The sequence below is a fragment of the Bactrocera neohumeralis genome, unplaced genomic scaffold (assembly GCF_024586455.1).
Source record: "Bactrocera neohumeralis isolate Rockhampton unplaced genomic scaffold, APGP_CSIRO_Bneo_wtdbg2-racon-allhic-juicebox.fasta_v2 cluster11, whole genome shotgun sequence".
NCBI classification, from domain to species: Eukaryota; Metazoa; Arthropoda; class Insecta; order Diptera; family Tephritidae; genus Bactrocera; species Bactrocera neohumeralis.
In genome coordinates this window covers 12259590-12272555 of record NW_026089624.1, presented here as the reverse complement: position 1 = coordinate 12272555, position 12966 = coordinate 12259590, and the positions used below count along the sequence as shown (strand labels likewise).

Genomic DNA, 12966 nt, shown 5'->3' with positions numbered 1-12966 from the left:
ATATGTAAATTTTAAAGCAATCGGTTGAATAATTTTTAGGACCATGACTGTTTCAGAAAATGTTGATTCGAGAAAAATGCGTTTAGAAACGTAACAGCTGCAGACTTATCATGGCGCCTGGTAGACAGTCGCTTACGACACGAATTTTTCACAGCATGTTTTCAATAGGTTTTACTGTCAAAATATAAAAAAAAAACGATTTTTCGAAGGGATTACATGAGAATACACCGTTAAATTTGGTAGTATGTAAAAGCCAAGTGTCGAAAAATTATCCACTTATTTTGTGGGTTATTAGCACCTGTACTGTAGCTGATTGTACGTTAAAGGGTTTGTCTAATTTACTTGAGGCTCTTGCAAGTTTTTCACACACAAAATTTTTGTTAACCCCAGTATCAATTAAGAACTTGGGTCCTCCTTTATTTTTAGTGTGGTACTCTATGTAATGAAGGCTTGATGGGCGTCCATCATAAAATTTATTTCTTCACCGTATTGTTCTTATTGAATCTGTTCGTCTTCTGGTTCAATATAAAATAGTCTCTGTTGTTGTTTTGGTATATTTGAAGTATTTTGTGATCTTGCTACAGGAGTATAGTTTGGATTGTTTATGTAGGTGACTTTATGATAGTGTATTGACGGATCAACTTCCATCGGAATCGGAGGTTTGGGCTGGCTGGGCAGTGGCGGTGGCGACAATAATGGAGTTTGTCTGACATTTAGGTTTCTTGAATTATAAATTTGATTTTTTTTTTGGTTGTTAAGCCTATTTGGTGATTTTGGCAATGTAGAATAATTACATGGGTCTGGTAGTGAACGAGGGCAAAACGAAATATCTTCTGTCATCAAACAAACAGTCGTCGCACTCGCGACTTGGCTCTCACGTCACTGTTGACAGTCATAACTTTGAAGTTGTAGATAATTTCGTCTATCTTGGAACCAGCATTAACACCACCAACAATGTCAGCCTGGAAATCCAACGCAGGATTGCTCTTGCCAACAGGTGCTACTTCGGACTGAGTAGGCAATTGAAAAGTAAAGTCCTCTCTCGACGAACAAAAGCTAAATTCTATAAGTCGCTCATAATTCCCGTCCTGCTATATGGTGCAGAGGCTTGGGCGATGACAGCAACCGATGAGTCGACGTTACGAGTTTTCGAGAGAAAAATTCTGCGAAAGACTTATGGTCCTTTGCGCATTGGCTACGGCGAATATCGCATCCGATGGAACGATGAGCTGTACGAGATATATGACGACATTGACATAGTTCAGCGAATTAAAAGACAGCGGCTACGCTGGCTAGGTCATGTTGTCCGGATGGATGAAAACACTCCAGCTCTGAAAGTATTGGACGCAGTACCCGCCGGGGGAAGCAGAGGAAGAGGAAGACCTCCACTCCGTTGGAAGGACCAAGTGGAGAAGGACCTGGCTTCGCTTGGAATATCCAATTGGCGCCACGCAGCGAAAAGAAGAAACGACTGGCGCGCTGTTGTTAACTCGGCTATAATCGCGTAAGCGGTGTCTACGCCAATTAAGAAGAAGAAGAATTACATAGTGCATTTATAATTTATATAATTAAAGGTATTTTTTGACTTAAATTTGTTAAACTCTCGTCTGAGTAGTGTAAAGAGAGACAAGCCTTAATTTTCTCCAAGTCATCATTAAAAATATTGTAGGATATTAAAGCGGTATCGGCAGGACCCCTGATTTTGTCTCTAATGATTGGAAGATTGACTTTCCTTTGACTATCTCGTAGTTCTTTAAAATGGATTCCACAAAAACCTGTAAATCCTTTACGTAATCTGAAAGTCTTCTCAGACAAATCTGCTTCTGTTGCTGGTTTCGAATATGAGTGATTACTGATACCATTTTTTTCTAACTAACTGATTCTAGTGCTCATAACCCTTATTTGTTCAATTTGCAAATTAAGGGCGCCTGTCAGTTGGGTAATAGCTTCTTGAATAGTTTCCATTATACAAGTTTTTGTGTTTTTTTTATTACAATTTTTGTTTAAAACTTCTTTTTTTTTCAAAATAATACTATATATATTTATTTAAACTTACAAATAAATGAGGAACAGCATTGGACGTTCTAATAGATCTCTTTTGGAGGTTTCAGACTCCTACTCGTAGTACAGATAGCGTCACTTGTCTTCTTCTCATCTGCACGCTGCTACTGGTGAATTTTTTTGGTTTGGTCCTCGTGCCACACCGGAGAATTATTTTTAACCACTTTTAGGGTTCTTTTTTTTTGTAAAGATTTTGACAAAAATTTAGTTGGGCGCCAGTAAGCGGTCGAAGTTGCTGGTAAAGAATGGAAACACTTTGAATTCTCATGTTCAACTGAACCTGGATGATTTATTTAATTCCGTTTTTTATGTTATAATTTCATATCATATGTTCGTATCGTAATAATTTCACTGAGATAGTCAAAAAAAAAGACCAGACCAAATTCGACGGTTTCCCCTTATTTCGGGTCCTACGAATCGAACTGCATCATTACTTTTTTGAGTTACAATCATGGTTTCATACAAAAATTTTTGTTGAAGTTTTTCATCAAAGTGGCCCATTGTAAGAGAAAGGCACATTTTTCTTCGGTCTCTAACTTTTTTAATGTTGACTTTTTTGGTAAACTTAGCTTCTCAGAATAAGTCCGTCTTTAAGTTCTTAGATGACTGTAAACCCTAAAATCAATATTTTTTGTGTCCTTATAGCCAATATGTCGAAAAAACTGAAATTTAATCCATTTTTTTAATGTGTTTTCCCTCACGTTTCGTCAATATTTTAATTTACCCTTTGATACTTATACATTAAGTGACATCTTGTAATAGTAAGAAACTTAAGCAAAGACAACGTTCTGAGCAAACTAACCATTGAAAAAAAACTTAACAAAATTTGTATTTTTTAAAAAAGCTACACTTACTATGTTTGTGTGCTGTTTTATTTTTCTTGTATCTTATAAGTGTTATCAATAAGTATCATAAATTTGTACACAAGATTTAAATTAAAGTTCGATTCGTAGGACCCAAAATAGGGGGAAACCGTCGAATTTGGTCTTATCTTTTTTTTTTTGAAAAAAGCTATCACAGTGTTATTAGCTTTGAAATTCAGCTTTGGTACTTTACTACATCTAACCCTTCCATTTACAGTGTCAGACTTTGCTTCTCTGGCTGCCAGAAGACGGTCAAGTGCCAACTTTCTGACTTCTATCCGTTCGTCAGTCATAATACTAAGAAGAATGTTTTCTGGAAGAGCAAAGAAAGCATTTTGTTGAATGAATGAATCGACAACCTTGCGCAGTTTAGCAGGTAAGTATCTCGACCTTTGAATTGCAGCAGAGAGATGGCGCGAGCCATCTTTGATTGAACTGTTGAATCTTATTGAGAACCACAAAGGTTAGTAAACTGTAAGTATGTACTTGACCAAAATCTTTATTTTCTTTGTTGGTTCGTCAGTAGAAATTTATAATCTCAGAATTCTATTTGCACAGGTGAGCCAGCGATATTTGCACATGTTACCTGTATGCATCGACGCTAAATCTGAGGAACATTGACCGGAAATAACTTCTTCTTCTTCTTAATTGGCGTAGACACCGCTTACGCGATTATTGCCGAGTTAACAACAGCGCGCCAGTCGTTTCTCCTTTTCGCTACGTGGCGCCAATTGGATATTCCAAGCGTAGCCAGGTCCTTCTCCACTTGGTCCTTCCAACAGAGTGGAGGTCTTCCTCTTCCTCTGCTTCCCCCGGCGGGTACAGCGTCGAATACTTTCAGAGCTGGAGTGTTTTCGTCCATCCGGACAACATGACCTAGCCAGCGTAGCCGCTGTCTTTTAATTCGCTGAACTATGTCAATGTCGTCGTATATCTCGTACAGCTCATCGTTCCATCGAAAGCGATATTCGCCGTGGCCAACGCGCAAAGGACCATAAATCTTTCGCAGAACTTTTCTCTCGAAAACTCGCAACGTCGACTCATCAGTTGTTGACATCGTCTAAGCCCCTGCCTCATATAGCAGGACGGGAATTATGAGCGACTTATAGAGTTTGGCTTTTGTTCGTCGAGAGAGGACTTTACTTTTCAATTGCCTACTCAGTCCGAAGTAGCACCTGTTGGCAAGAGCAATCCTGCGTTGGATTTCCAGGCTGACATTGTTGGTGGTGTTAATACTGGTTCCTAAATAGACGAACTTATCTACAACTTCAAAGTTATGACTGTCAACAGTGACGTGAGAGCCAAGTCGCGAATGCGACGACTGCTTGTTTGATGACAGGAGATATTTCGTCTTGCCCTCGTTCACTGCCAGACCCATTTGTTTTGCTTCCTTGTCCAGCCTGGAGAAAGCAGAACTAACGGCGCGTGTGTTGAGGCCGATGATATCAATATCATCGGCATACGCCAGCAGCTGTACACTCTTATAAAAGATGGTACCTTCTCTACTAAGTTCTGCAGCTCGAACTATTTTCTCCAGAAGCAGGTTGAAAAAGTCACACGATAGGGAATCGCCTTGTCTGAAACCTCGTTTGGTATCGAACGGCTCGGAGAGGTCCTTCCGATTCTGACGGAGCTCTTCGTGTTGCTCAACGTCAGTTTACACAGCCGTATTAGTTTTGCGGGTATACCAAATTCAGATATCGTGGCATAGAGGCAGTTCCTTTTCGTGCTGTCGAAAGCAGCTTTGAAATCGACGAAGAGGTGGTGTGTGTCGATTCTCCTTTCACGGGTCTTTTCCAAGATTTGGCGCATGGTGAATATCTGGTCGGTTGTTGATTTTCCAGGTCTAAAGCCACACTGATAAGGTCCAATCAGTTAGTTGACGGTGGGCTTTAATCTTTCACACAATACGCTCGATAGAACCTTATATGCGATGTTGAGGAGACTAATCCCACGGTAGTTGGCGCAGATTGTGGGGTCTTCTTTTTTATGGATTGGGCATAGCACACTTAAATTCCAATCGTTGGGCATGCTCTCGTCCGACCATATTTTACAAAGAAGCTGATGCATGATCCTTATCAGTTCTTCGCCGCCGTGTTTGAATAGCTCGGCCGGCAATCCATCGGCCCCCGCCGCTTTGTTGTTCTTCAGGCGGATAATTGCTATTCGAACTTCTTCATGGTCGGGCAATGGGACGTCTGCTCCATCGTCATCGATTGGGGAACCGGGTTCGCCTTCTCCTGGCGTTGTGCATTCTTTGCCATTCAGCAGGCTGGAGAAGTGTTCCCTCCATAATTTAAGTATGCTCTGGGCATCGGTCACTAGATCACCTTTGGGAGTTCTACAAGAGTATGCTCCGGTCTTGAAACCTTCTGTAAGCCGCCGCATTTTTTCGTAGAATTTTCGAGCATTACCCCTATCAGCCAGCTTATCAAGCTCTTCATACTCACGCATTTCGGCCTCTTTCTTTTTCTGTCTGCAGATGCGTCTCGCTTCCCTCTTCAAATCTCGGTATCTATCACATCCCGCACGTGTTGTTGTCGATCGTAACGTTGCGAGGTAGGCAGCCTGTTTTCTCTCCGCTGCGGCGCGGCACTGCTCGTCGTACCAGTTGTTCTTTTGCACTTTCCGAAAACCAAGGGTTTCGGATGCAGATGTACGTAAGGAGTTTGAAATACCGTCCCACAGTTCCCTTATACCGAGTTGTTGATGAGTGCTCTCAGAGAGCAGGAGTGCAAGCCGAGTAGAAAATCGTTCGGCAGTCTGTTGTGATTGCAGCTTTTCGACGTCGAACCTTCCTTGTGTTTGTTGGAGTACGTTTTTTGCTGCACAGAGGCGGGTGCGAATCTTGGCTGCAACAAGATAGTGGTCCGAGTCGATATTAGGACCTCCGAGCGTACGCACGTCTAGAACACTGGAGACGTGTCTTCCGTCTATCACAACATGATCGATCTGGTTGGTGGCTTTTCGATCCGGAGACAGCCAGGTAGCTTGATGTATCTTCTTGTGCTGGAATCTAGTACTACAGATAACCATATTTCGGGCCCCGGCGAAGTCGATCAGCCTCAACCCATTTGGGGATGTTTCCTCGTGGAAGCTGAATTTACCGACCGTAGTGCCAAAGATACCTTCTTTGCCCACCCTGGCGTTAAAGTCGCCAAGCACGATTTTGACATCGTGGCGGGGGCTGCCTTCATAGGTGCGCTCCAAGCACTCATAAAGAGCATCTTTGGTCACATCGTCCTTCTCTTCCGTCGGGGCGTGGGCGCAGATCAGCGATATGTTGAAGAACCTCGCTTTGATGCGGATTGTGATTAGACGTTCATTCACCGAAGTGAATGATAGTACTCGGCGACGGAGTCTCTCTCCCACCACGAATCCCACACCAAACTTGCGCTCCTTTATATGGCCACTGTAGTAAATGTCACAAGGACATACTCGTCTCTGTCCTTGTCCCGTCCATCGCATTTCTTGGACGGCGGTGATGTCAGCCTTTATTTTCAGGAGGACATCAACCAGTTGGGCAGCGGCACCTTCCCAATTAAGGGACCGGACATTCCAGGTGCATGCCCTGATATCGTTGTCCTTATTTCGTTTGCCATGGTCGTCATTAAAAGAGGGGTTTCTCATCCGAGGCTGTTTGTCGTTTTTCATTGGGGTAGGCTTTTTACGTGGCGGGTCCCAAACCCAGCGCACAACACTATGCAGGGGATGTTTCGCCTTCTCACTTTAGCTCACCTTCGAACGGATGTTCTTCGGCTACCCAGAGGATACTTGGTCAAAGATCGGAAGTCGTGAGCTGCTGGTTCATATGTAAAAGAATCGTTTTTGGCCACTCCCAAGTGAATGGCGATCAGAGAACTTTCCTCACTTGCGTGAACTTCTACACATGACCCCATCCTATAATAATCCTGAAATAACAGCTTCTGATATTTTATAGAGATAAGCTTGGTCTGTGCTAAGTTGGGTCGGATTAATAACCTCAGAAGGTAATTGGCAGAATGGAAAACTTTCAAATTTGACAACAGACAACTTCTCACAATCAGGGAGCAGTTTACCTATGTCGCCAGTGAATGTATTTGGACTCTTTGAGACACCATCTATGTGTTCGAAAAGAGCACGGAATTTAAGTTCGTTGAAATGTAGAAGACAAACAACCCACTGTAATGGCCTACCTATTCTTTCTTCTAGTTTCCGAATGATTCCATCTTACCAACCTGTGTTCGTGTTGATGCCATCAGCACCGACAACTTCTAGATGTTCCACATCAACTGAATTGTCTTGTAAATGTTGCCATATAGCTTGCGTCTCATCCTCAGCTGACCCGGAAGGAGAGGTGACGTGTCCAAAGTAATGACAACCAGGTTCCGCTATAAGAGAAATATGTTCCTCTTTGACAGTGTCGCGCTAGTACTTTTCACCTTCGCTGACTTGTGTACGTGTATTGTCTTTGCGACCGTCAAAATACAGCCCATATGCATAGTCAATACTTTCGGTGTTTTGGAGCTTAACTCCAACACTTTTTTTGCCCGACTAATCTTGCATTTGTCAGTGACAAAGCTAGGCTGATCCTCTGTTATCAAACCTGCTTTTTTGGCATCCAGGAAAGCAGATGAAACAATCAAGGCCTCTGCTCTATCACTTACTCCAAATCTTTGGGCAGCTAAAGCGGTGTGTTTTGTTTGGTTTTAGAGAATGGAAGAGAAAATTCATCATCAGCATCGTTTTTGGAAGAATCCATGTGCGACGCACCTACATTGTTGTCGTCTGTATGAGAGTCTGGCTGATCTGAATGGTCACGCGTTCTAGCTGATACTTTTTTGGTACGTGTTGAAGTTGAATGACGTTTTGAAAGCTTTTCTTTACGTTCATTTTTCTTTGCAATCTTTTTTGTTTTGAAGTAGATCAACACTTCCAATACGACCAATTCTTCTGGTTCTCTGGTCCAAGAGAAATGGTTGTTCATTGATAGGAACTTTCATTTCCTTTGGACAAGTGCAAGAAGAAAAATAAATGCAACTACAAGCAGCGATGTCAAATATTTTTCCGGCAGAAGGGACAAAGTCGTCTCTTTTAGAGCTCAAACCTATTGGGTTCCTTAAAAACATTAGTTTAAGAGTCAGAAATTTCTTATGGTATATGATGAGTTGTACAAATACTCTGGTGTGTGAAACTATCGGAATAGATGACTTTTTGAAAGTATTTTCAACCTTTTTTGCAACTATTTCTGTAATGAAATTGATTGAAACTGATAACACAAAAGAACATCCTGGTAAGTAAGTAACTGGGACTCAGAGAGATTGTACGGATATATGCCAAACACAGGACATTTCTGTCTAAATTTAAATTTAGCTACAGACATTTTGAGTTCTGTGTTCTGTTGAGATAATATAAGTGATAGCACTCGGCGAAATCAACGACAAGAGTGAAGGAACTCGATGAAAAAATATTTATGTGGAGACCAGTGCGAACGTGTCGTATGGTGCAGGGAAATGATTGTAAGTGATAGAACTCGGCGAAATCACCGACAAGAGTGAAGGAACTCGATTTTCGAGTAGAATCGGAATCGAGTTTACCATCCCTACTGGCAGCCATCGCGTGCATATATAATAACCCCCGCACAATAACCACCACAAAAAAAATGATTTTTTTTTCCATGTAATTTATATGGAAAACAGAAAATTTGAAATAGGCACCTTTTAATATTAATACATATTAAGAGCTCATCTTTTGAGTGACTTCCTTTTTCACATTTTCGAAAGTTTTTATCCTGTTTCTCAGTTGAAAAAAAAAAGGTTGCCTCAAAATGGCACACCCTAATGTACATACTTGTATATTGTGACGAAAACGGACGAAAGAAAAAAATCGTATCGACGATAAATTGCCAGAATTAAGTAGACGCGAAATTCGTAATTGCCTGAATGTTAAAGTGGCGGAGTTTTTAATAAGAAAACTAAAATAATGAGTAATAAGTGTGAAGTTGTTGGAATTAAAACAAAGATAAGTGTATAGAATTACATTGGTAACAATCTGCTGTATAAGTGCTGCCGAATTGTGAGGCAGACACAGTTCGTAATAGAGTGCTGCATAGTAAAGTGATACACTTGAACTCCTTTTTGCTTGATTAACTGGGACAATCAATTATTCCTGCTTTTCACTAGGTCATATTTGACGTCAAATGTTGACAAACTAATGAAAACGGGTTGTCATATGGTGACATTTACGTTTGCCGGCATATTTGCCAACGCACGGTCATATAAAATGACAGACAAATGAAAACAATCAAACTTCGATAATTCAATTTGCCAACATGTTGGCAATTTGTTTTCGTTTGGAGTGCGGACAGCTGATAATTACAAAAGAGAGAAAAAGAAAAACATGTTAACGATTTAAGGTAAGGTTTTTATTATATTTTCTGAATATAGTTAATTTAGTTTTCCAACCTTTACAGTTTCAAATATGGATAAAGAAATCGATTTTGAGTCTCCACAGCCAAGCACCAGCGGAGCAAGAAAAACAGTGCGCAAAATAAAGGAAAGGTGGACAGGGGAGGAAACGAAGCGGCTCATCAACGACGTTGAGTCAAGAGAAGGGACGTGGAATTTCTTTTCCCCTGACTATAGGGATCGTAACCTTCGAGAGACTCAATGGCATGAGGTGGCTTAAAAAATTACAGGTGCCGCGGTCGGAAGTGGCAGCTAAATGGAACAGCCTTCGCTACTCTATTCGCGTAAGTATTGTGAAATAGTGCACAAGAAATTAGATAACAAATATTTATTTCAGGCGGTTTTGAAACGGAAAGCTTTTTCAAAAAGTGGACAAGCTGCAGGAACCGCGACCACGATGAGCCCGCTCTATAACTCATTAAACTTCCTTGAGCGCACTTTGCGTGTTGAAGCGAGCACCACATCAAATTTAATAAATGTAAGTATATACATTTATGTATAATATGTAAAAATATATTACCATTTGTTTCCCATACGTATATTTATTCTGTTTGTTTTTACAGAACAGCCCGTCGACCCTCATCCCTTCACCACTATTGTTGGAGTCAGATGATTTATCTGGCGAAATACAAGGAACACCATCCACATCACGAGACGGTTTTGGGAGACGTCGAAACCAAGAAGACGATGAGGCATATATTGAAGTGGTAGAAGGAGCGCTGGAGATCCTAAAATCAGCTACGCAGAATGACGCTTGGGATGGTTTAGAAAATTTTGTGGCATCCAATGCCCGAGAGTGGGCCCAAGAATTACCACAAGGGGCCAAAGATTTCAAGCGTGAGTTGATATTCAAGTATCAACAGAAAGTAGCAAGGTGAGAGCAGTTGCACAATTTTATGCTTTAATTAAACCTAATTTTGATGTTTTATTTTATAGCTAACCATAATGGCTTCCGAAAAAAAATGAATATTATATATCATACATCATAGCTAGTCTTTTGTACCTTCATATTTACTTTTTTTGATACTTTTTCTGCTAGGCAATTTTTAAACCAAAAATGTATGTGTGTGTTTTTTTATAAATGTGAATTTTACGATAACACAGATAATTTTGTCAATGTTGAATTAAATCAAAATATAAATAATAATATGAAACTATTTTTATAAGAAATGAATTAAATTATACTGATATTACTTAAAATATAAATAATAATTATAATTAATAAAATATATGCTATATATGTTACTATTTTAACAAAAATTTAATTGCAATTAAACTGATATTACTTTTGTTTTATTTAAATTTGAGTAAGTTTATAAAATATAAACATGAAAATATTTTGTATTTACAAAATAATTTAAATTTTTGAATTACATATGAACATATTTGTAAAAAAAAGGGACTACAAAGACAAGTTATGCAATATCGTCTTTTTATATTGCCATTCAACCTCTCCATGAGGAGTCATGGAATACTCCATAAAACTTTCACGGACATTTAGCGCGCTGTCTGCTGGCCTACCTAAAACACTACTTGGCTCAATTGATGGAAGCATTCCACTTTCCCCTAACTCCATTCGCCAATTACCTGCATCAATAATGCTTTTCTACGTCAGACAATCGAATATATGTATAAACTTGCGTATTAATAAGAAATTGTGTAATGTGGAAATTGCGAGAACAATAATTTTTGAATGTTCCGGAGTAACGTCCATTGGTCTTCGGAAAATCCGAAAACGCGATGCACATATGCCGAAAGCATTTTCCACCACATTTCTTGCTCTGGATATCCTATAATTAAATATTTTGTACGATATCACTTGATTGCGAAAGCTGAATTGTTTCATCAAGTACAGTTTTAAGGTAAAAGCGTCGTCAGCAACGATAACAAATGGCATTTCATTACGTTCATGTGGAAGTGGTTTCGGCGGCGGAAAATTTAACGAGTTTTCTGCAAGAGCCGTCGAAAGAGCACATCTGAATATGTTAAAAAAAATATATTTTAATTATTAACATTTAATTTTAACATCGTCCTTTAAAGCTTGAAAAATTGCACCACACGTCTCGTGTATTATATGACAGATGGAAGTTTTTCCTAATAGAAAAACACTCATCAAGCTCAAGAAGTTGTCGCCTGTGGTGTAAGGCGGTCCACTAAAAAGTCAAAATCTTCCAGACTCATTCTCAGGAAGTTCTTCAACCACTTTGGGTCCTGAGAAACGAGCTTTGATAGTAGTGTGATGTAAAAACCACAGGTGGAATGATTCCGCAAACCTGGCTTAATCCACCACTGCTTCGGTTTTCTTTGCTTTGCCCTCCTTTTATTCCACGCTTTTAGCGTCGTTATTAGACATAGCGTCGCAGTTGCTTTTGCAATTTTTCTTTTTTTATTCATTTTTATTTTACTATCACGCACTTTTTAAAGCAATTAAAACGAATACTTTTAATTTAACAGCAGTCTGACACCAAATAATCAACTGATCATTGAGGTGATGTCAATTATTTTGCCCTAATGATAACCAATCATAATGCATAAATCAACGATTCTTCTAATGCAAGGAATAATGCAGATACGCTATCTTTATCTTTCCAATTATTTGCAGATGCCGTATGAAGGACATATACCTTCTTATTTGCGTCCGTGTTCACGTCCATGACTTTTGATTAGCATTGAGTCTCTAACTTGTCTCTTACCTTCGTTGTTCCTTCATCTTATTGCAATTGAAAAATATATTCGTCAGAATAATGTTTTTTGCTTCCATGGCCTCTCGCAACCGCAACTGTTAATTAGCTTTTATTCCATTAGTTGCCTAACCACGTTGCTTCAGCTCTTGTTTCAGTGGTGGAATTTTCAGATCGTTAAATTTAGCAATTTTCGAATAATTATTTCCGTGAGAATTTATTTGACAATCTCACCTATATCAGTGGCGGATTCGGAGAGGGAAGTGGAGGACATTTATTATATTATATGCATATAAAGTGACAGAAATATGATCCAGAAATTTGCCATTTTATTTCAAAAATAAAATAAAGACTGGCTCCGTTTTTGAATATAATAAATAATGCCAAGATACCACTGAAGTTACAATTGTAGCATACACGAAAAAATGGCGGCAGAACGAAAAGTTGTCGAAGAAAAACCAAGAATCTGCGGCCGGCAACCAAAACGCGAAAACTTTGGCGTGAGAACTTGCGAAAAATACTACAGGGTCTCAGAGTACATTCCTCTGTTGGATACAATCGGCGAAGATTTGAAGCCGCGCTTTTCCAGAGCAGTATTGGATGGAGAACAACTAAATTTGCTGCTTCAAGAAAAAGTAAGTGCTTTGAAAACCAAAGAAATGGAAAGTCCTATTGATTGCTTGATAGATAGATTCAAAGGCCTTTTGAGTTATGAAATCGTTGTGTGACGTTTGAAGCTTAAAGGAGAACTATATCACTGGCAGTACTATTTGGGGGCAAAGGCAAAAGTCAAAAGACAACAAGTTACCGACTACTGCATTGGAAACGTTGGAGAACTGCGATGTAGACCTGAATAATTCATAATTTTCTTTGCATATTCTGCACACCTCCTATGACAAATGCGAGCTCTGAACG

General features: G+C 39.6%; 1 protein-coding gene across 1 annotated transcript; it reads left to right on the top strand.

Moving 5' to 3' along the window:
- The first annotated feature begins 8806 nt into the window (after positions 1-8806).
- On the top strand, positions 8807-10402 carry LOC126765959 (uncharacterized). The gene is made up of 5 exons (XM_050483706.1): positions 8807-9318; positions 9376-9654; positions 9708-9848; positions 9934-10244; positions 10307-10402. The coding sequence occupies exons 2-5, from the start codon at positions 9577-9579 to the stop codon at positions 10308-10310; spliced, it is 534 nt and encodes a 177-aa protein (XP_050339663.1). The 5' UTR covers positions 8807-9318; positions 9376-9576; the 3' UTR covers positions 10311-10402.
- Positions 10403-12966: the final 2564 nt, after the last annotated feature.